Genomic DNA, 24,307 nt, shown 5'->3' with positions numbered 1-24,307 from the left:
ACGCTACTTAATGAGGTGTAAAACTAGTTATTGTGAAATAAAACTCGCTCTTTATAATGTGTGTGTGGGAGGGGGGGGAGGAGAAGAGAATTACATTTTCATGCCCTATTTTCTTTTAAAATGTGTGCCTTTCCCGTCATGAATGTCCTCCATAAACCTAAAAATAAATACTCTTCACAGCAGAGTGCTGGCTTGGAGGCCTAGGATTCCCATAATAAAAAAGCCCTGCGGTGTAATGGTCCTTAAATGCTCCGCATCTTTTACACTTAATGTAAAATCCATCAGATCTAATAGCTGTGACTAAATTATATTCTACTTTTTTTCTATTAAAAGTTAATTTTCTGAGTTGGCAGAGCAATACAAGCATTAAATTATTCAGAAAGCAATAACCTCTACGTTTTTCTGAATTCAGAGATATTCCCAAGCCAGCTATCCCCAAAAAACCTTTTGCCTACCCACTTAAAAACAAGAGCCAGTATGGATAACAACATTGTGCCAACAATCAATTCTAAGCTGCATTACTTAGTGGTCTTGCTTTCATACTTCATGGAACAGATCACAATGCATAGCACCCCTATGACGCATCCCTCACTCCTCTGGGTTTCTACAGGTATGTTAGCAACAAGATCATCAGGTAAAGTGTGGGACCCTTACTGAATGGAGGAGGCAACCTAGTGACAGATGTGGAAAAAGCTGAAGTATTCAATGCTTTTTTTGCCTCGGTCTTCACAGACAAGGTCAGCTCCCAGACTGCTGCTCCGGGTAGCACAGTACAGGGAGGAGGTGAGCAGCCCTCAGCGGTGAAAGAACAGGTTAAGGACTATTTAGAAGAGCTGGACATGCACAAGTCAATCTAATGCATCCGAGGGTGCTGAGGGAGTTGGCGGATGTGATGGCAGAGCCATTGGCCATTATCTTTGAAAACTCATGGCAATTGGGGGAAGTCCTGGATGATTGGAAAAAGGCAAATATAGTGTCCATCTTTAAAAAATGGAAGAAGGAGAATCTGGGGAACTACAGACCGGTCAGCCTCACCTCCGTCCCTGGAAAAATCATGGACCAGGTCCTCAAGGAAACCATTCTGAAGCATTTGGAAGAGGAAGGTGATCAGGAACAGTCAGAGATTCAACGAGGGCAAGTCATGCCTGATCAACCTGATTGCCTTCTATGATGAGATAACTGGGTCTATGGATGTGGGGAAAGCAGTGGACGCGATATATCTCGACCAAGATGCTGCAGTCTAGGGAGATCAGATATGCAGGTTAAAGGGAGAATACATTTCTTTAGGAAGGAAGTGGAAGAGCTTGTCCTCTGGAACGACAGAACACTCTGATACACTATTGCAGCTGAAACCAGAATTCCAGATTTCCTAGATCCCATGCTCTGACAATGCCTCTTTCTCAGACCAGAAAACCCACTACCAAAATATTTAGAGAAAGTTATTCTTATAGTATTTGTGGTCCAACAAGCATCGGAGAGTACCAGAAGTCCAGCAAGAATTCTGTTGATATTCCCAACCCAATTGTGCAGACTCAAAAGGTTCAGATAAGCATCCAAACTTGTTGAGTTGTTTACTTGTTTCAGATAGCACCAACTCACTCATAATCAATGTTTATCACTAATAAAGATGTGACAGTACTAAAAAATGCAGATTTTTATTTCCTAGCCCCAGTCATATGGTAGGGGTTAGATATTCCTGTCACATGGCAGGGAACAGTAGCTACAATTTCCTCTCAACCTGTCACAATACATCTTCTAAAGCTGACTGTATCCAAGTTTTTCTATTCACATGTTCATAGGAAAGATGTGGACAAATTGGAGAAAGTCCAGAGAAGAGCAACAAAAATGATTAAAGGTCTAGAAAACATGACCTATGAAGGAAGATTGAAAAATTTGGGTTTGTTTAGTCTGGAGAAAAGAAGACAGAGGACATGATAACAGTTTTCAAGTACAAACAAAGTTGTTACAAGGAGGAGGGAGAAAAATTGTTCTCCTTAACCTCTGAGGATAGGACAAGAAGCAATGGGCTTAAATTGCAGCAAGGGAGGTTATGGTTGGACATCAAGAAAAACTTCCTAACTGTCAGGGTGATTAAATTGCCTAGGGAGGTGGTGGAATCTCCATCACTGGGGATTTTTAAGAGCAGGTTGGACAAACACCTGTCAGGGATGGTCTAGATAATACTTAGTCCTGCCATGAGTGCAGGGGACTGGACTAGATGACCTCTCAAGGTCCCTTCCAGTTATATGATTCTATGTATGCCTTTTTCCAGACTCCTTTCACTTCAACCTCGACAGCTGCTGCAGCTGTCAAACCATGCAACATTCCACAGTAGTGTCCATACATGTGTTTCCTTGTTACTCCATCAGTAGAACCAATTACAATAGCAATTAAGTCTATCTTGAAAACTGGTCACTAATATAAAGTGAGCAGTCCCATACTCATTGATATTAATAGGATTAATCACAAACGACTGTTCCACTTCACCAATATAAGTAGCAGGCTCGTACATGCGGTAGAAACATCAGATATTGCAAAAATTCTACAGCTCCAACTATTATGTCTGAAAGTTCATTGAACATTTTTGTCTTCTACTTTGCTGAACACATTGCTGCTTGTCGATCTCCATACAATTTCAGGATTACATGGTACTCTTGATTTTTATTCTTCCATATTACTGATATTAGAGTATACACGGGCAGCATTTCCAAGCTTCCACTGCATTGTAAGTTTGAAGGGTAGGAGAGAATTAATATCTTTCAATGTCATCTTACTCTTGAGAGGAGATTTTCAAGCTAGTGTTTAAATAATGTTATCTCATTTAAAAACAAAGATAGAAGTAAAAGACTCCCCCTGGAAACATTTATCGCCATTCAAAAGCTTTCAAATAACTGGCTGCAATGTGAAGTAGGTAACATGGTCAGAGATTAAATGATTAAAAAAAAATCCATCAGAGAATGCATAAAGCTGAAGACTGGTAAATCAGTGAAAACAGCTTCCAAATCAGGTCTGAGGAGCAAGTGTTGTAGCTTAGCCGATACTCATAGTGAGGTTAACAGATATAACACCTGCTGCTTGGAGGCTGCTTAGCCACATAAAACCACAACATTTTTTGACCTGACTGGCAGTCTCTCTTTAGGAAAGGCTCAAATGTTTGGGTTCGGGTTGGAGATGTATTAGAAGAATTGAAGAAATATTTTCACAATACTTGCTTATACTCCCTGTTCTGAGTCACTTTTGTAAAATCTCCAAAGTTCTAAGAGAAAACGATCATTTATTGCATTTAGTCTCAAGACTCACTTTGCACTTCTCCCGAAGAACTTTCTGCACTCCCTCCTGTACTCGTTTCCTTCATGGACTTGGCCTGAACCAATTATGGAAACTAATATGAAGCTAATATTTGGGGCTAGATATTGTTAGACCTCCAGGTCACCAGCTCCAATCCAGCCATTTTGGCAGCGCTCAGAAGTGAACACGTGAAGGCTGTTCAGTTTCCCACAAGAAGCGAGGCAGCAATCTCACAGCTGACACTTTTGTTGGCTGTAGCATCAGTAGTCCAGGATTGACTGGAGACAAACTGAACCGCTCAGTTTTGGAGGTGGAAAAGTTGGTAATCCCAGTATGTGCCTTGGCAATACACACACATACACAATCTTTTCTAGTCAAAATTAAGACTAATATTCTCTTTCCCATAGACTATTTTGCCAATAAGCCACAAGGTACTATACTGCTTTACCATTTAGCAATGGACTGTTACAGTAAGATAAAACACTTTATTGATATGTAATACAAGAGAAAAAAATACATAAAACTTCCCCCAGTACGGAAAAAATACAATACTAAAATAGGCCAGTATTAGTATATCAAAACAGTCAAATTTCTCTCCAACCAGAGCTTCAAGTAATGCAATTAGAAAAGAATTTCTAAAAACTGAAGTATACTTGGTGAACTCATCTCATGGGACTCCTCTAGGAAACTGAAGGAAAACAAGAGTGATCAGTTGTCACACTACAGCCAAATATATTACACATGCATTTTCACAAGTTTGTTTTAGAAGTGCCTGCATCAACATCCTCTTCTCTATGTTTGGGGACTGCCATTTCAGTGATACAGCAGGGGCCCACACTCAAGGGCAGAGAGACTAAACTCTGTTGGAACACAGGAAGCTTAAAAGCTGCCAGGTACAGTTTGGGGGTTTGTATTTTAAACCCAGTTAACATAACCGTAGTTAGAGCAAGCACTTACAGCATTTACTGTACAACCCTGAAAGTCTAGTCACAGAATATAGAGGCTGAATTCTGTTCTGTCCGGTCTTGCCCTGCATCAGTGCCAGGATGACAGCCTCTTATTTGCTAATTATGGGCAATGCTGACTGACAGGTGTAATGCTTGGTACTGAGCGTAGTACAGAGCTAGTGGGACTGCTCCTGGCAGCAAGGAGCACTATACCCCATAAGTAGCATTTACAGGGTCAGACGCTACTCTGTTTATTCTGAGACACTAAAAAAACAGTAACTTTGTGGTTAGACTCTTGTTTCACTGCCATTTTCCTTGAAATATTCCCAATTTTTGTATTTCCTTCCATAAAACTGTAGATATTTCATTCTTTGGCATTATTGCACTTCCACTTAAAAAAAATATGAAGCTCTGTTTTGTTTAACATGTGAATTTCAAATTAGATTTCGCTTTCTATGAATCTTACTATTTGCATCTTTCCCCATAAATAATCAAAAATTGATTATAGTACATAATTTACAGTGTTAAAAACCAGAAAAACCTCTTAAGCTTTTGCTGGAAAATGGTTGAACATCTGACACTTAAACTAGATAATGTACAACTTTATGAAGTGTGTTACTCAAACAATCCAGGTCCATTTTATGCATAATGAAGTTTGTAAAAGTACATAAGAATAAAAATTGACTATTGCATTTGAGACTGAAATGCTGTTCTACATTCATGATCTACTCCAGTCCTGCTGTTTCTCAGCCTATTGCAATCAGTGTTACAAAGCATTAATGAAAAAATATATCTTGTAAAAAAGCATAAAAGTTAGTGTCTGATGGAAAAAACTGATTTGTACCTCTAGTAAAATGCTAAGGCACTAAATCTTAAATTACTTAAATAAAAGAATGTAACCTGGCCAGCCAAGCTACAATGTATACCTTGACACTATCCATCTTGTTCTGTAGTTGATCTACTGTCAATCTGCTGATCAACTTAATATGATCACAAAAAGCACACTTTTTAACCATTAAAAGAAAAATATCCAACTGTTACAGTATTTCAGCTACAGTCACTTTAGTTTAAGGTCACTGTCATTCACCCTTTGGGAATTAACAATAGGATCAATTTGGAGGTGTTGGATATGGGTTTATTTATTTGTTCTAAAATGGTCAATCCGACATTAACAGAATGTAACTACTATGTCATCATTTTGACTGCCAGCTTGTACACCAATTGTAAAATAAATTCTACACAATTTATAATCCATATATTTGAAATGTCTAATATGATCTAAAGGAGTTGTCCCATTGTTCTATTTTACAAGGGGTAAATGACTTCAGCCTCCTAATGTTTTGCATACTTGGAATAATTATTTGGGGGGAGAGGGGGGAGTGCATTCTTTTTACAGTTACCACGCCATAATGAGATAAAGGTCATGAAGGTTAATACAACTGTAATCACAGCACTCCTATGGGATGCAGCAGCCATGCTATAGAACCAGCATTAAGCATATTAACAAACAAGCCCCTGTCTCATTCGAATGATCTGGAGTAAGGCAGCTTGAACATCTTCATCCATGTGGCCCTGGAAGTGGGGGGGGGGGGGGGAAGAGAGAGAAAAACAAACAGGATTTTTAAAAAACCAGACTGCATTATTCATGACTAAAATTAAAACAAATACCCTCCCAAAATGAATGCATGGTCAATCACCATCTCATTGGTAAAACTGAATTTAATGAACCTTATTAATGACTTTGTGTAAGCAGAGTTAATTTCCAACTTTGCAGCACAGTGGCAAGTTGCCTGTTTGAAATCACTGTTTTGATTTAGATGTTGCTGTTCATATCTTCTAGACTGCCTGGCAGCCTCCTGCCATTCTCTACCGTACTCAGCCAGCTGAACCATGTTATTGTAACTCGCTGCAGCCAGTAATTGTGGGGAAATGTTACTGGTCTTTGCATAAATTCATATTCCCTATTCAAAAGGAACGGGAACTTTCAACTCTCCTAACACTCATGCAACTCCTCCACTGCACTATTTGGGATAGGGACACGTATTGACAGCACTGTATTATCCCCCTTAAAGTGGGTCACCACTGTATGTTGTCTAGATGTCCATAAAAAATGACAAGCAGATGAAGGCAAACACAAAATTTAACATGCTGTGGTGCTCTTTTGCTTCTCAGTTTCCTTCTGGAGAAACACCAGGCACCGCAAAAAGCCTTTTCAAATATTTTAATGTGCATACGGGAAGCACTGACAGATATTACTCATTCACACACATTTACTTTGAAAGAGAATTTTCTAAAAAGAGTAACTTCAGCTAACATACCTGCACAGCACTAAGAAGATGCGTCCGATAAATTGAAATTACTTCTTGGTGCTGTCTATCAGCATCCTGTATGTAGAAGGGCAGGGGAAGGAGGAGAGAAGAATATCAATATTTTCAACATCAATTCTTCGTATAATTACAGTTTTGTTTGACTTTGCTTGTTTAAGTGTCATGTGAGTTTAGAATTTCAAGGTTAGTGTTTACAAAATCCTAACCGAAAAATAGAGCCTTTCAGCTTCAGCATCACCCTGAAGTGTTTTGCCTTCAAACAGGGCTATCTACAAGATACTCATTCTCCACGTCAGCCCAGAAGTTACCACTCCCAATCTACTTGGACAAGAATAGAATTTGACTTCTGTTCAGAAGCCCCTAACCCAAAGTCCCAATTTAAACTCACTTTACCACACTAAGTGGCAATGCTACACACACTACCAGGAATGTGACCCAATTCTCTGTAGATTTACACATATGTGTAACTCTGCGCTCACGAGTAGTTCCACTGAAGTCAACAGTGCTACTACACACATGAACAAAGACACATTTATGTATATTTATAGTAAAGCCCTAGCACTTACTACCATGAACTCCAAGGACTACTCACAACAGTAAGTAGCACATTGGAATAAGTGTTTGCAGGCTTGGACACGGCAGCTGGGAGGACACCTCCCAGCACAGGTAGACATGCAGTAACTCCACCAGAATTAGTGTGCTAAAAATACCAGCACAGACAGAGGCTTGTGCTAACCGCTTGAGTACAATCCAACCCAACCCTCCCACTTGCATACTCAGGCCACCCACCACCTTTGCCATTGTGGCCCCACTGCTGTTTCTAGCAGGTTAGCTCAAACCTCCTAGCTTCTCACAAGCCTGAGATTGTTAATCCCTTGGGACAGAGACTACCTTCCTTTGTGTTATACTGCATAGGATACACTGCTGGTATGTGTAGTAGGCAATATTACTGCAGCACCTGCACACAGGACTTAGTCAATGATTTTGGATTAATATTGCAGTAAGAACACTTCATTTGGACAGGCTTTTCCAAAAGACACTGCTACCTCCTCATGGAGGCAAGTGGAAAAATATTCTATCATAAAGAAAGCACATAAGAAAGGCTGTACTGGGTCAGACCAAAGGTCCATCTAGCCCAGTATCCTGTCTTCCGACAGGGGCCAATACCAGGTGCCCCAGAGGGAATGAACAGAACAGGTAATCAACGAGTGATCCATCCCGTCGCCCATTCCCAGCTTCCGGCAAACAGAGACTAGGGACACCATCCCTGCCCATCCTGGCTAATAGCCATTGATGGACCTAACCTCCATGAATTTATCTAGTTCTTTTTTGAACCCTGTTATAGTCTTGGCCCCCACAAGATCCTTTGGCATGACTGTGCGTTGTGTGAAAAAATACTTCCTTCTGTTTTAAACCTGCTGACTATTAACTGAATTTGGTGACCCCTAGTTTGTGTGTTATGAGAAGGAGTAAACACTTCCTTATTTACTTTCTCCACACCAGTCATAATTTTATAGACCTCTATCGTATCCCCCCTTAGTTGTCTTTTTTCCAAGCTGAAAAGTCCCAGTCTTATTAATCTCTTCTCACATAGCAGCCATTCCATACCTCTTATCATTTTTGTTGCCCTTTTCTGAATCTTTTCCAATTCCAATATATCTTTTTTGAGATGGGGTGACCACATGGATTTACATAGAGGCAATATGATATTTTCTGTCTATTATCTATCCCTTTCTTAATGATTCCCAACATTGTTCTTTTTTGACTGCAGCTGCACATTGAGTGGATGTTTTCAGAACTATCCACAATGACTCCAAGATCTCTTTCTTGAGTGGTAACAGCTAATTTAGACCCCATCATTTTATATGCATAGTTGGGATTATGTTTTCCAATGTGCATTACTGTGCATTTATCAACATTGAATTTCATCTGCCATTTTGTTACCCAGTCACCCAGTTTTGAGAGATCCTTTTGTAGCTCTTCGCAGTCTGCCTGGGACTTGACTATATTGAGAAGTTTTGCATCATCTGCAAATTTTGCCACCTCACTGTTTACCCCTTTTTCCAAATCACATTAAACAAGGCCATTCTTTTCCTCAGATGATCCTTGCTTCCTGCCCATCGCATTTCCCTGCTCGTAAACCACATATATTAAAGCTTATTCCACAACTTCTGACAAAAATAGTAACACGCCTTATGACTGAGCTCTGGAGCAAAGTACTTACAGCCAGCTGCTGCTGCAGGGTTTTCACCTGGTGCTGGAGCATTTCAACTTGTTGGTTCTGCCTCTTTGAGGGAACCCCACAGGTGTATGTAAGCTGAGACAGGCCATTAAGAGCCTGCTTTAGTCGTTCTACATCATTAAGCAGCTCTGTTATCTTTAAGAGAAATACAAAGATTATAATGTTTCATTTTCTGAACATGTTAATAGAGAATATTAGTTTGCAAGGTCAACTAAAGGTTAACAAGTGTATGAGGGGATCCTAATATTGACTTCTCAATGTAGCCCATCAATCTAGGTTTACTAGAAAAGTTTGTAAGAGAAAAAGAGAGATGCTTTGAAAATATATCAGATACGGTTATTTTGCTCTTGGCTTCTTAGGATTCAGAAATCTGTAAGACATGGCCCATAGGTCAACCAGCCACATAGCTAATTCGCACACTGAAGATAAGGCCCAGATTTCAAAGCAGGGCATCAACCTTATCTTTTTTTTGCAGGTGCAATGAATGCCCACTAGTGAGACTACCTTTAGGAAATTCGGCCGTAAAGGTATCCAATTCTTCAGAGGAAGAGTGCACACAGTACACATTAACTACAGTATTAGCCACTACTACTAGACGTGAAAACCTAGTTCTTTGGATGGTATAAAGGGCATATAACATTAATTCTGAAACATACTGTAGGATAAAGTTATAATGCTGTGCTCCTTAATCCTAGTATAACAATAATGCTTCCTGTTTTAAAACTAAAATACCTTCATTAAAAATGGTGCAGGCACAATTTGGAATCTTTAATAAATAGCATTAAGAAAATTGCAAGTCTCTCTCATCACATATTCATGATGCTTTAAATCTTCTCTCTTACATTGACTTCCCAATATCATTTGGTGTTAAACTGGCAAGTAGCAGTGTCAAAATGACAAGGCAACACACAAAGGAAGCCGAGTATTACTTTTTTTTTTTTTAAATAATCTGAAAAATGTCTCCTAGGGGATGTAGTATGAATATTTTGAATTTGAATAAGATGCATTTAAAACCTGAAAATCCTGGTAAAACAGAAATTTGAATAGTTCTGTGTTATGAATCGCCACACTTTATTTACAAAAAATGGCAAAGTTTTTGGGGGATTAGATAGCACTTCACATAGGTTCTCAGCTTTGCGAATTTGGCCCAAATTCAGATGCTTACATCTAGGCATGTAAGTGAGAGTCTGTTTAAGTAACTACATTTGAAAATTTGGCCCTTTAGATCTAAATAGGGGCAGTTAATACTGTTAGATATTTGACACTTTCAACCTACCTTGTTATCTTTTGCTTCCACTTGCTTTGCAGATTCCTGTATTCTTTTTTGCAAATCAGTAATTGTTGTCAAAGATTTATCACATCTCTCTTTATGGTCCTTAATTTCTTGTTCAATGCTGAAGCTTCTTGACTGCAACAATTCTTTTTCATCTTTTGCAGAAAGCTCTTCTTTTTTGGCTTGCAAAGCCTCTTCACACATTTCCTCATATTTTCTATTCAAGCTGGCCAAGTTTCCAGATATGCTAGCAACCTGGGTCTCTAAGGCACTTTTCATGGATTTATACTCCGACATATCAACTACTTCTTTGCTCTCCAGTTCAGCTAAAGCTTGTTTAGTACTTTGAATCTCAGACTGGAGTTGAGAGATTTCCTTACTTTTTGCTTGGTTTTCTTCCGCCTCCTTTTTCAAGCTAGTTTTGACTGCTACAATTTCTTTTTCAAATTCTTCTTTCATCTGTGTGTGTTCAGCCAAAGATATTGAGGAGTTATGTAGATCAGCCAATTCCCGCTGCAGTTCTCTTACTTTTTCTAGTTCTCGGTCATAACATGCCTTCTTACTATTGAGGTCTTCTTTTAGCTCCTCTATCGTGTGGCCAAGCGTTCTCTTCAAGGCTTCAAACTGTTCCACTGGAACATAGTGACCCTGCATGCGAGTTTGTACAGCAAGGGCCTCGGAAATCTGTTTAGCACTCTCTTCTTGTAGCTTGTCTTTTTCATGTTTTATCTCAGTGTATTTTTGCAGTAATTCTCTCAATTGCTTATTCAGTTCTTCCATTTTGCTGGTGAACATTTTTTCCATTTCATGCGATTTCTCAGCAAGAATGTAATTTTGTTGCAAGTCGTTTTCGATAGACAAAACCCCATTCTTTAACTTCTCATTTTCCTGTTTGTATTTCTGTGTCTCCTCCTCCCATTCTCTGCATCTCTGTGTCTGTTCTAGCAACTGCTTTTTTAGTTCTTTCACCGTGGCTTCAAAGTTTTTCTCTCTCTCTTCAAAGCAGGCAACTGGGGCATATTTGAACTTAATGCATTCTTGAATTGTGTCAAGTTCCTTCTTCTGAGCTTCAATTTCTGCATGTAACTGTACGATTTCCTCTTGGCCTCTCTTATATTTAGCCAATGTCTCAGCGCTGTTGGCCTGTAACTCTTGCAGGCTTTTATTTAAGGTAGACACCTTACTCTCATGTTCTGTTACACTTACACACTCGGTTTGGATGTGGTTCTGTAGAAGTCTCAGCTTCTTTTTCAAAGTTCCATTCTCTTCATTTACTCTCATAAATTCTCGCTTTAGGTCTTCAGTTTTTTCCTTCAGATCTGACAACTCTCTATTAGTCTTTTCTAATGTGCTGTTCAGGACGGTTTTAATCTCCTCGTGGGTTACGGCAGGTACATACTGATCATTCAGAGTGTCCCTCAGAGCTGTGTTTTCAGACACTAGTGTGGAGACTTTTGCTTGTTCAGCATCATATTTTTGATGAAGCTCAGCAAGCTGCCTTTTAAGTTCCACAACGCTGGATTTTAAGGCTGCCACTTCTTTTTCGTGCTTTTCTGGAGACAGGTACACAGCCTGGAAGTGACTGACTGTCTCACTTAAACTGGTCTTTTCTATCATCAACTTCTCAGCTTCTGCTTTGTTTTCATTGTACTTTTGTGTTACTTCAGCAAGTTTTTTGGTCAGACCCCCAATAGTCAGATCACTTGTTTTTTTCATTTCTTCATTCAGTTTTAAAGGCACATATTGGCTTTTAATCTCAGTTTTTAAAGTGTGTATTTGCTGCTTAAGCAGCTTGTTGTCCATGTGAACCCTTTCCACTTCCTTCTGCAAGGTCTGATTCTTCGACAATTCAGAAATCGTTTTTTCCAGTTCTTCGGTTTTTCTCTCAAATCTGCCCCTCATTTGTTCGTGTTCCTCTGGCCTCACGTACTGAGAAAATTTAGCTTTCTGACTCTCAAATTCCCTCTTTAAGAGCCGAAGCTCTGCCTGCAGTTTGTCATACTCTCTTTCCATCTCTACTAATTTCTTTGCTTTCTCATTCACTTCAGTTGATAATAAACTCTTCATATTTTCAAATTTCTCAACAGGTACAGAGAGGACTAACTTTGCTGCCATTTCTTTTAGCTGCCCTTGTACCTCCAAGACATTTCTCCCACTCTTCTCTCGCTCCATCTCTAACATACCGAGTTCCTTCTGCAACCTTTTGTTTTCCTCCACCAGCCTCCCCTCATCTCTCTTAAATTCCGCAACTAACAATTCATTTTGCTTGATTTGGTTCCGTAGCTTGCCTACTTCTGCAGAAGCTCCTTCATATTTTGCTTTCATGTCTTTCAATTGATCCTTTAGATCTTCTGTTAACTTATTGCTTCCTATAGCTGCTTCGTTAGTCAGGTGATCTTTCAGCACAAGAAAGTGGGTTTGCATTTGCTTTACTTTGCCTTCTGAGTCAAACATTCTCTTCTGCACATCTTTTAAAGCATCTTCCAATTGCTTTATCTGTCCGTCAGATTCCTCCTTGGTTCTTTCACACTCTGATGCCAAAGCTTTGCATTCAGCTACCTTGTGAGACAGCTCTTTCTGAAGTTTGCTTATTTCTTCTTTTGCTGTGCCATAAGAGATTCTCATGTTGTCTAGCTCTCTCTTTAGAATTTCATTCTCAGAACTGGAAGATTGGCTAGATAATGACAGTTCCAGTGGTCTCAGCATAGACTTGGTCTGCAGATTAGTTGGCACAGAAATAGATACATGCTTAAAAACAGAAATTTGTTCAATTTACTCTTCATATTTTTTTCATACATTACTTCTTTAACTATGCTCATCTAAAACATATAAGCTTTACCTTCATTGTATATTTCAGATTTACAAGCAGTTTATAACTTGTGAGCAGGAAAAATTAATGCAAGTAATTTAGACCAGGAGTCCAAAATATATTTTGGCTTACATAAGCAAAACTATCAGTATTACAGGAAACTTTCCTTGTAGCCATCATTCAAACATCTAGAAGCATAATGACCTGAAGCTGTTAGAGTATAAAATAAATGTAAGTGTACTGATTGTATGCACATTTTCCATCATTTAGGAACTGAGACCACTCTCATAAGAGTCAGTGAAAAGATCCCCATTGGGCTACACTATAAATTGAACTGGGCCCTAAAGGTGTAGTTTGTTTTCACTGGAATTCAATGGACAAATTAAATTCACCTCAAGTTTAGCATAAAGGAGAAAATCTGTGGAGAAGGGCAACTGATTGTACTTTAATGCTATGAAATGGCCTGCTCCAGTGTTAAACTAGAAAAAAATTGCTTTTCAAATCATATGCAGAGATTCCATGGTCAGAATGGACCATCCTGATCATCTAGTCTGATTTCCCATATAACACAGGCCATAGATGTTCCCCATCCAATCTGGACTTTAAAATGGTCAGTGATGGAGAATCCACCATGGCTCTTGGTTGGTAATAGTTAGTTACTCTCTCCGTTAAAAATTTGCAGTCTGAATTTTTCTAGTTTCAACTTCCGGCTATTGGATTGTGTTGTACCTTTTTCTGCCAGGTTGAAGAGCCAATTAGCAAATATTTATCTAATCAAGTTTGAGCAACTTGAGTCTAACACTATAAGGCAGGTTTTCTAATTCTTTGATCAATCTCAGGGCTCTCCCCTGGACCATCTCCAAATTTTCAACTTCCTTCTTGAATTGTGGACACCAGAACTGGACACAGTATTCCAGAAGCTGTAGCATCAGTGCCACACACAGGTAAAATAATGTCCCTACTCGGACTTAAAATTCTCCTGTTTATGCATCCAAGGATCACATTAGCCATTTTGATCACCGCATCGTGCTAGGGGTTCATGTCCAGCTGATTGTCCACCACGACCCCAAAATCTTTTTCCACAGTCACTGCCTCCCAGGATAGAGTCCCAAATCTCATAAGTATGACCTACATGCTTTGTTCCTAGATGTCTGTATTAATATTTAGCCATATTAAAACACATATTGTACTCCATTTAAGAAGGAACAATCAGTTGCACACATACAAAATGGGAAATGACTGCCTATGAAGGAGTACTGCAGAAAGGGATCTGGGGGTCATAGTGGATCGCAAGCTAAATATGAGTCAACAGTGTAACACTGTTGCCAAAAAAAAAAAAAGTGAACATCATTTTGGGATGTATTTAGCAGGAATGTTGTAAGCACGACATGAGAAGTAATTCTTCCGCTCTGTCCTCTGGAACAATGGCCAAAGCACGAAGAGGCATACGAATATTTAGCGCATAAGTGGGCAGCATTATCTCCCATAAATGCAAACAAATTTGTTTCTCTTAGCGATTGGCTGAACAAGATGTAGGACAGAGTGGACTTGCAGGCTCTAACGTTTTATATTGTTTTGTTATTGAGTGCAGTTATGTAACAAAAAACCCTACATTTGTAAGTTGCAATCTCTATCATGAAAGTGCACTACAGTACTTGTATGAGGTGAATTGAAAGATACTGGGTTTTTTCGTTTTGTTTATCATTTTTACAGTGCAAATATTTGTAATACAAAATAATATAAACTGAGCAGTGTACACTTTGTATTCTGTGTTGTAATTGAAATGTATATATTTGAAAATGAAGAAAAATATCCAAAAATATTTAATACCTTTCAATTGGTATTCTATTGTTTAACAGTGCAATTAATTGTGATTAATTTTTTAATCGCGATTAATTTTTTTTTGAGTTAATTACATAAGTTAACTGTGATTAATCAACAGCCCTACTTCTTAACTGCCATGGTGGTTAAGTACTGGAATAACTTGCCTAGGGAGGTTGTGGAATCTCCATCATTGGAGATTTTTAAGAGCACGTTAGACAAACACCTGTCAGTAATGGTCTAGATCAGTGGTTCTTAACCTGGGGTGCACGCACCCCGTGGGGGTGCGAGACATGCCAGATTTTTTTTAGAAGATAAATCATCGAAAACACAAATTAAGCACAGGCACGTAAGTACAACTACATTGTTTCATCAAACCTTTGTATTTATTAATATTATACATTTAATGATTACCGTAATATACAAACAAAAAATATCTAGGTTTAAGGGGTGCGAGAACATCTTTTGATTTTTGATAAGGGATGCGAGAACGTATTTTGAGAACCAAAGGGGGTGCAGGTTGCGGTTAAGAACCACCAGTCTAGATAATAAACTTAGTCCTGCCATGAGTGCAGGGACTGGACTAGATTACCTCTCAAGATGCCCTCCAGTTCTATGATTCTATGACTGTTCGCTTGAGCCCAAATTATCAAACAATCCAGATTGATCCAGATTTGTCATCTTCATTATTTACCAGTCCCCCAATTTTTGTCTCCTCTGAAAACTTTCAGTAACGATTTTTATTTCCAGGTCACTGATAAAGATGTTAAATAATGTAGGGTCAAGAACTAATCCCTGCAGGACCGCACTAGAAACACACCCACTCAATGCTTCCTCATTTATAATTACATTAAGACCTACCAGTTAGCCAGTTTTTATCATTTCAATATGTGCCATGTTAATTTTATATCATTCTAGTTTTTTAAATCAAAATTTCATGGGGTACCAAGTCAAACACCTTACACAAGTCTAATTATACTATAATCAACACTATTACCTTAATCATATTTTTAATCTCAAAAAAAAAAATCCAGTTAGACAGGATCTATTTTCCATAACCACATATTACCACCCTCCTTCAATTCTTTATCCATTCAGTCCCATATCAGCAATATTAAACAGGCTCTGTTTGAACTGAGCAACAATTTAAACAGCTATGCTACCCATTTCCTCTAGAGGGCACCAGCAGTTACAAAAACAGTTTAGTAAGATTAATTTAGAGACAGGTTTCATAGGGGTAGCCGTGTTAGTCTGTATCAGTAAAAAGAACGAGTACTTGTGGCACCTTAGAGGCTAAAAAATGTATTTGGCATAAGCTTTCGTGGGCTAAAACCCATTTAATCAGATGGAGTGGAAAATACAGTAGGAAGATGTATACACCCGGACAATCGCTAGAACGCGTGTCTATATAGCACAAATTCGCATACAACGCAGTCACAGCCATGGATTCCAAATTTAAAATTACTTTAAATTGCAATTCATTTAAACGCGGTCCCCACGTTAATGCGGTACCGCGCATGGATCCCAAATACTGCATTCTAGCAAGGGTCTGGTGTATATGCAGAGAACATGAAATAATTTACTGTTTATTATAAAATACATTTCTGTCTTACAATTGTACCTACGTCAAGCACTGTTTACGTGCCCAGGAATACATACAGAAAGATACATCACAAATATCCACAATGTTAATATAGTCTCAAAAAGTAAATGTTACCTGTGATTCTGTAGCAAATACTTGACCCTGTTTAAGCAGCATATCTTCTTTCCCTATATTACCATAGAATAAGGGATAAGATAAAAACCTCTTCTTTCAAATAGCCATAGGACACCTTACTTCAATAAGTAGCCCCCACTGACTTGCATACAGGTTTATGACAGACCAAATAATGATTTTTATTTTTTTTTACTACATAGATGTTAATGCTGTGCTCATTCAGATTAGTTGGTAATCAAACTTGAAAATTGAAAGTATACCCAAATCAAAAGAGGGGTGATGTGTGAGCTCAAAAGCTTAAGAATACACACTACAAAGCTCTTGTAGATATAGATAGATAAGCTTGCACCAAAGCCTGTCAATCATTCATACAGAAACTCACATCTAAGAAATATTCTACCAGCCATTCATACATAATATTAATTTACAAAACTAACACTGGACTTTTAAAAATCTCTATTTTTAAAAAGATCGTTGGCCCAATTTAATCATTGATAAGAGCTCAGATTCTACAGCAAACACAGACCAATATAGATTCCGAACAGAAAACTTGACTAAATCAAGAACCTAAGACAAGTGATCTTAGATGTTGTTCTCAATCTTTGTATAGTTACAACATAACTATTCAAGTTGTCTTTTATCAACTATTCATTTTTTAATTTAAATAGATTTAGCGATATTCACCCCCTATTACAGAATATGCATGCCTGTCCCTGTCAGAGGATAAATGTTAGATCACCCTTTGCTGTGTTTGGGGTGTGGGGAGTTAAATGAGATCTAGATACCTATTCAGGACAGGAACATCTACCCTTAAAGAATAAGTCTGAGTGTATAGAAGTGAGACCTATAGGTTAAATCCAGTTACAATTAAAATTTGCATGAGACTAGAAAGAAAAACAGAAAAAAAGGGCAACAGTTTCACTTGAATTTTTTGAAAATGCATAATGCATTTAAAGAGAGAAATTCTAAAAATAAAATTAAACATTGTTACCAGAATCACTTCCAGAGCCCAGATAGTCACGCTGAAATGAAAAAAACAGATTGCTGCAATTAACAAAAATAAAATATTCATTTTGTTCTAATTTTACATATAGAATGAGATGCTAATACAGGTACCTAATTTTCAGTTACAGTTTAAATGGGATAAGATGATGTTCAGGACAATTCTATTTCTGTTTTCAAGGCTATAACTGGTATTATTGCCCCAATATTTATGAAAAAAGGTATATATTTATTGTTTGAGTTGAACTACAACATACCTCAGAGTGTCTAAGTTTAGATTTCAGAGCTTCAATACTTCTTAAGCTTTCTTCCTGCTGTTTTTCCTTGGCTGTTAAGAGTCTTCTCAGCTCATCTTTCTGAGGAACAAGAGATGGTTGTGTTTGAGATCAGCTATCCACCACTATATCCAGACCCATAAGCATTTAGAACACTTATTAAAATCCTGAGTTAAAGTTTCAGGGGATCTCCCATTAGAGGTTAGCATTCAGAATTCCTTGCTTTCCAATGCCAGAGATTTCTCTCTGACACTAACGTCTGTACATTTATTAATCAAGTGAACATGTAAATGATGGCAGACACAAATCATCAACAACATGGCTGCATGCACCAGAAGTCTGCTGTGTTACTGAGAGTCACTATTTTAGTATTGAAAGATCTATAAAATGAGCAATATAATTCAAAGATGCAATGGCATGCTTTCTTTACACAACATTCTTGTGACAAGATCTATGGTGGTGATGCCAGGAACCTACATAACTAGTGCAAGGCAACACTAAATGTATATCATTTTGGCTTTCATTAATCAAAAGCTATTGCCTTCACTGTACACAAGTGGAAAACAGGGAAAGAACTCATACGGACAAAAATACAGCTGTGCAACTTTTCTATTAAAAGGTGAACATGTAGCATTTTAGTTTTAAAGTAGCAATCATTAAAACTGCTATATAAATGTCACAATAAAAGTAATATGTTGAACTAAGGGAAGTATTTTACTCATGCTACAAGTTAATACTAAAATTTAAGGTAGAGAGGTGAAAAATCAGTTTTCCTACCTCACTCTCAAGATCATCTGCAACCATTTGCTCCTAGAAGGCAACCAAAAATCCCACACCCCCCAAAATCATTTCAGTTGTATGTTAACAGGGGTTAATGTGTATTTGATAAAACAATCACTATATTTCAGTCCATAAGAACATAAGAACAGCTGTACTGAGTCAGACCAAAGGTCCATCTAGCCCAGTATCCTGTCTGCCGACAGTGGCCAATGCCAGGGAGTGAACCTAACAGGTTCAAGTGATCTCTCTCCTGCCATCCATCTCCACCCTCTGACAAACAGAAGCTAGGGACACCATTCCTTACCCATCCTGGCTAATAGCCATTAATGGACTTAACCTCCATGAATTTATCCAGTTCTCTTTTAAACCCTGTTATAGTCCCAGCCTTCACAACCTCCTCAGGTAAGGAGTTGACTGTGCGCTGTGTGAAGAACTTCCTTTTATTTGTTTTAAACCTGCTGCCTATTAATTTCATTTGGTGACCCCTAGTTCTTGTATTATGGGAATAAGTAAATAACTTTTCCTTATCCACTTTCTCCACATCACTCATGATTTTGTATACCTCTATCATATCCCCCCTTAGTCTCCACTTCTCCAAGCTGAAAAGTCCTCGCCTCTTTAATCTCTCCTCATATGGGATGCTTTCCAAACCCCTAATCATTTTAGTTGCCCTTCTCTGAACCTTTTCTAGTGCCAGTATATCTTTTTTGAGATGAGGAGACCACATCTGTACACAGTATTCGAGATGTGGGCGTACCATCAGTTTATATAAGGGCAATAATATATTCTCCATCTTATTCTCTATCCCCATTTTAATGATTCCTAACATCCTGTTTGCTTTTTTGACTGCCTCTGCACACTGCATGGACATCTTCAGAGAACTATCCACGATGACGCCAAGATCCTTTTCCTGAATTGTTGTAGCTAAATTAGCCCCCATCATATTATATGTATAGTTGGGGTTATTTTTTCCAATGTGCATTACTTTACATTTATCCACATTAGATTTCATTTGCCATTTTGTTGCCCAATCACTTAGTTTTGCGAGATCTTTTTGAAGTTCTTCACAGTCTGCTTTGGCCTTAACTATCTTGAGCAGTTTAGTATCATCTGCAAACTTTGCCACCTCACTTTTTACTCATTTCTCCAGATCACTTATGAATAATCCAGAATGATATCTGCTACCAACATGTCTTTCCCCTCCATTTTCCACATTCCTCTAATTTTTGGCAGGAAGCACCTGCAGTCTGCCATATTCCAAATAAAAAAAGCAGGAATTACATAATTTTGAAGTCTTAAAATGCATCTAATAGGACTGCTTGTGCTTCCAAATTATTGAGGTATGTATCCTTTCTTGAGTTAACACGTTTTTGGTTGATTTTGGCTGAAAATGAATGCTAGACAAGTTTCTCTTGGTGCTGCTGCTCAAAGTAGTTAAAGGTTCACTTTGTTGTAATCATGACCATCAGGTATGAACATACCAATGGATGCCTACAACACACTGGAACGGAGTTATGCATACACGTGATGGGAGAATGTACATGCTTGATTTTTTGGTTATTGCTGTTTAACTGATTACTGCTGTTTACGTTGAAAAAGTACTTGTGAAGAAAGTACAGGGGCAAAACCTGGCTCCCAGTAAACAAGGGGTTAACTCCAGCTTTATTTTCCTCTTCCATTGGACAAACTCTCAGAGTGCTGTAAAGGCAGAGGTGGATACACAATGCCTCTGGAAAGGCAGGGCTTCAGACTCACTTGGTGAGAGCTGGGTGAGTCCCAAGTTGGGAATCTTTGTTTCGATTTCTGCTGATTGAAGATTTGCTCCTGCTGAACACTCCTGTTAATTACTACAGTTTCATGTCTGCTGAGTCACCCCACCAGCTCTCAGTACTAAAACAGCAAAGCAATGCCCCAGAAGCAATCTATTTACTAGTTAATGGATAATCACATTTGGGTTTTTTTCCAGCTGTTTTTAAATACAGAATAGAAGATACTATTAAAGGCAGAATATCTGCTTTTAGCCATGCATCTGAGATTAGTATTTGTTCTTAAAACTGTAACACGAACCATCACGTGCTCTACAGTCTTGATTGTGATGAAAGGCTGTCGCTCATATTTGAGTATCAATAGAACTACTTCTAACAGCAACTTTTCACCACATTCTAGAAATGACCACAGTATCAAAAGGTCATCTGCCTATGGATATACTGTATTGCAGCAAAAACCCAAGTGACAGTGAGTCAACAAGAACAGCTCACAGGGAAGCAATAAAAAAAAATTGCAGACCTCAGTTATGTGTATTTTGCCCCCACCCAACCAGACAGGAATCTAAGCCACCCATTAAACTGAGAAAGTAAAATGATCAATGAAGAATCCGTCAGGAAGTGAGAGTGACAGCCTTCCCACGTGCATTCCTTTCAAAACAAGCATTGGTTATTCATCAGAGAACATCAAATTAAAGTTCAAAGCAGGACTTGTTTTTTAAAGTTAAATGAAGTAATTCCGTTTCCCACAGATGGCTCTATACAAGAGCAGAGAGGCTATTGGTTTCTTAAATCAAATAATCCACCAGGAAAACTAGCAACCCACCAATAAATCCCTGGCTCCTTTTTTAATGGGCAGTTCACTGTGAATTGTTGAAATTTCCATTTCAAGACTTCAGACAAAGCCATTCTGCTGTACTATGCCAACTTCAAAAGAATGGCTTTGTTATTCAAGTTAGATGATTGTTAGTTTTTAAACGATACAAAATCTGTTTTTACCTCATTCAGTTGTAGCTCCAATACACTGACTCTGTTTAAAAGTATTCTGTGATCCTGTTGAATCTCTCTCAATCGGTTTTTCAAATCTTCATTTTCTGCTTCCAGTTCCTGAAACAAAGAAAATTTAGGCGTCTTAACTAATAATTATAATGGTCATTCAGAACACCAATGACTGTTCAACAAAATTCATAACATATCTGTAGCCTCACTTTAGATAAGTTTACAGGTATAATGATTTAAAGTGCCTTCAGAGTCTCCACCACTAGAATGCTTGTCCCTGGATGTACACACACAGTTTTTAATATAATCTCTCTCTGTCCATACTCCAATGCTGACAGCATTTCAAGAGCAACTTTTATCTCCTGGCTGTCAACATATAAAAAACAACTTGTGCTTAAAAAAAAAAAAAAATCTGAAACCCAGCCACTGTGTTTAAAGAATGTAATCTAAAAGACACTTCATCGGCATGAGGCATCATGATAGCCTTTTAACATGCTGTATGCCTGAAGTGCATCGGATGTAACCTTAATCACGTCTATTAAGCCAGAACAAATGCATTCTGTCTTTTATAAATAAAGTGCAATTCTACCAATTAGCATAGTACCCTTTATCAGAATGAGATACATACAGGCTTTCTAAACTAAAATACGTTATTGGCCATTTTAATTTTTTATCCACTAATAAAAGACCATTTTATAAATATTTAAAAGTAAATAAATAAATAAATAAAGGGCCTATTTAAACTGACAAAAGCTAAAAGTTCAGAGTTAAGCTACCATTACAGTAACTTCTCACAATGCACATAGTAAGGTACTTTCACGGTAGGGTTGTTACAATAGGGTATGCATGATTGTCAGTTTTGGGACCTATGATCTCAAGTCATTCTCTTGTATACTAAAATATTTCATAATGGCAACCTCAGTTTTAAATTGGCTAGTTTCCTTAGTTTAAAAAGTTATCCCCTCTATGTTATTTTACTTTTTTCAAATACTATACTGGCATACTAATAAGCTGAGGAAGGAAATGGCATTGATTATTCTAGCAATTATAGCAAGCAAATTCATTTTCTAGTAAGACACCTACTAATTGTATTTTATTTTATATTTTCCTTAATTCAGTGAAATGCTTAAAAGGTTGAAATAAAAGTTACACTACCATTTATCAACATTTGAGTGCTCTTTACAGAATCTACCTATTTTAATTAATAAAAGCCTCCGCAGAACATATTGTAAAATAGACACTACATACGACATAGGGCACAAAAGGGAGAAATCGCTTTAAAATGGCCTGCTCACAGTTATCAGGTAGAATTAGTAAGAGTATGTCTCATAAATCATGAGGAAACACTAGGTAAATTTTGTAAGGCCTATTTCTTGCTTTTATAATTTACATTTTCTCTACCATGTAGAGGACTCAATTATAAACCAGTAATTCCCTCACTGTTGCCTCAATCCTGAAAAGCAGTAGACACCTTCATCTCTCACTCTACAGGCGATACGCAACACCTAAGAGAATCAGCATCTACATAAAGAGAAATGTTGTTTAATAGCCCAACCTTAGGCTGTCTGATTGAGCTGATTAGCATGCATTTTAAGTGGAAGACTTTTTTTTCCCCCCCCAATATAATTTTTTAGTCTGATAAAACACTGCCGAGATTTTATCCCTTTTTAAAAGACGGGTAACAGATCACACACTTGCAACATTGCATGTCAGTAATATTGAGAACTGAAATATTGCATTCCTCTTATAGGAATAGACAATGTGATTTATAACAAAACCCTAATCTTTAATCAGACTTGTTGATTATCACATAAAATATACAAAGCACAAACCCCTTCCTGCTCTTTTTATTCTGATTTACCTGCATGCTTAGCTGTTCCCTCTGATACTGCTTGAAGTTCACTTCTTGTGCAAACAGCTGATTCCGTTTCTGTGACACATTAGTAACCTGTTATTGCAGCATTAAAGCATAAAATAGTACATTTAAGCAAACTAAACTCATACTCTTTCTGGATACAACATGGAAGCCCAGTGTTTTCCAACTGAGATCAGCATTATACTTAGTTATATATCCCACAGGGAGGCAGTGTTATTACTAGTGCACGCTTACTCTGCTATGCTATATTTCACAGAGGATAAAAATCAGAAATTTGTCAGGCAATCTAATCTACAGAGATAAATTGTGGTAGTCTTATTTCAAATCCCCGAACTAATATGCATATCATTTAAATATCAAGGCCCAGATTGTCAACCAACAAGCACTGAATGCAGCTGAAGAGGGGTGTCACTTCCGCACCAGTGCCTATGTTTAATTTCAGCTGCTTTGAGCCCACCCTAAACTATGCCAGCAGTCAGAGATCATCACCATGCCATGCCACGTGTCCTTCACCCCAGGCACACACATGTACATTAGTAGCCTAGACAAAAATGTTGTATGAGCTGCTATTGTGGTTTTACGCCGCAGCAGCATTCCCCTGTGCTAGGGAATCTTCCATTAGCTCTCTAAACCGATTGAAGAGGTCTGAGAATCATGCTTCAAATACATTCAGACTGTTCGAGAGCTAAGTTTCAAAATAACCACATACAAATGAAGAAAATCAGCACTTATGCTCACAAAGATGCACAGTATAATGATTTTCCGTTACATGGACCAGGCAATTTTAGTAAATAAAAATCAGGCTCCCGGGCAACATGAAGTACTATTGAGCAAATATTTTTAAAACGTGAGGTTAACATGAGCAGGCATGGGAATGTTTCCCATACTAGTTGTGCTACACTACTGGACTGACAGACAGCAAGTGGGGGGAAATATACAATAGCAACTTTTTTAAAAAGTTTTAGAAAACAGTAATTTAACTAATGAATTACTTTTATTCATTTGCCCACTGGATGGAGTTTAAAGCAGTGTCACCGTTTACTGCACGTTAATAAAAGATAGAAACCCCAGAAACACCTGGGAGTCACATTCAGTATAAGCATTTCAGCATTAGCCACAAAGGATCATTTAGATGGAACAAACACTTAAGAGAAAATATTACGGAGGATGGATTTAGAATAGAACTTT

At 38.0% G+C, this 24,307-nt stretch overlaps 1 protein-coding gene across 1 annotated transcript in view; it reads right to left on the bottom strand.

Annotated features, from left to right (window-relative positions):
* Positions 1 to 3,753: 3,753 nt before the first annotated feature.
* Positions 3,754 to 24,307, bottom strand: part of UACA (uveal autoantigen with coiled-coil domains and ankyrin repeats) — a 66,325-nt gene continuing 45,771 nt past the window's right edge. Inside the window, exons 10-19 of the mRNA XM_054041753.1 lie at positions 23,105 to 23,191; positions 21,244 to 21,351; positions 18,479 to 18,511; positions 17,684 to 17,782; positions 17,416 to 17,446; positions 16,425 to 16,477; positions 10,081 to 12,792; positions 8,787 to 8,939; positions 6,554 to 6,619; positions 3,754 to 5,807 (exon numbers count right to left, since the gene is read on the bottom strand). Of these exons, the coding sequence (XP_053897728.1) occupies positions 5,736 to 5,807; positions 6,554 to 6,619; positions 8,787 to 8,939; positions 10,081 to 12,792; positions 16,425 to 16,477; positions 17,416 to 17,446; positions 17,684 to 17,782; positions 18,479 to 18,511; positions 21,244 to 21,351; positions 23,105 to 23,191 (3,414 nt within the window). The 3' untranslated portion in view covers positions 3,754 to 5,735. The remainder of the gene's footprint in view (positions 5,808 to 6,553; positions 6,620 to 8,786; positions 8,940 to 10,080; positions 12,793 to 16,424; positions 16,478 to 17,415; positions 17,447 to 17,683; positions 17,783 to 18,478; positions 18,512 to 21,243; positions 21,352 to 23,104; positions 23,192 to 24,307) is intronic.

Source organism: Malaclemys terrapin, chromosome 10 (assembly GCF_027887155.1).
Source record: "Malaclemys terrapin pileata isolate rMalTer1 chromosome 10, rMalTer1.hap1, whole genome shotgun sequence".
Taxonomy (NCBI): Eukaryota; Metazoa; Chordata; order Testudines; family Emydidae; genus Malaclemys; species Malaclemys terrapin.
This window is presented reverse-complemented; position numbering and strand designations above follow the sequence as displayed.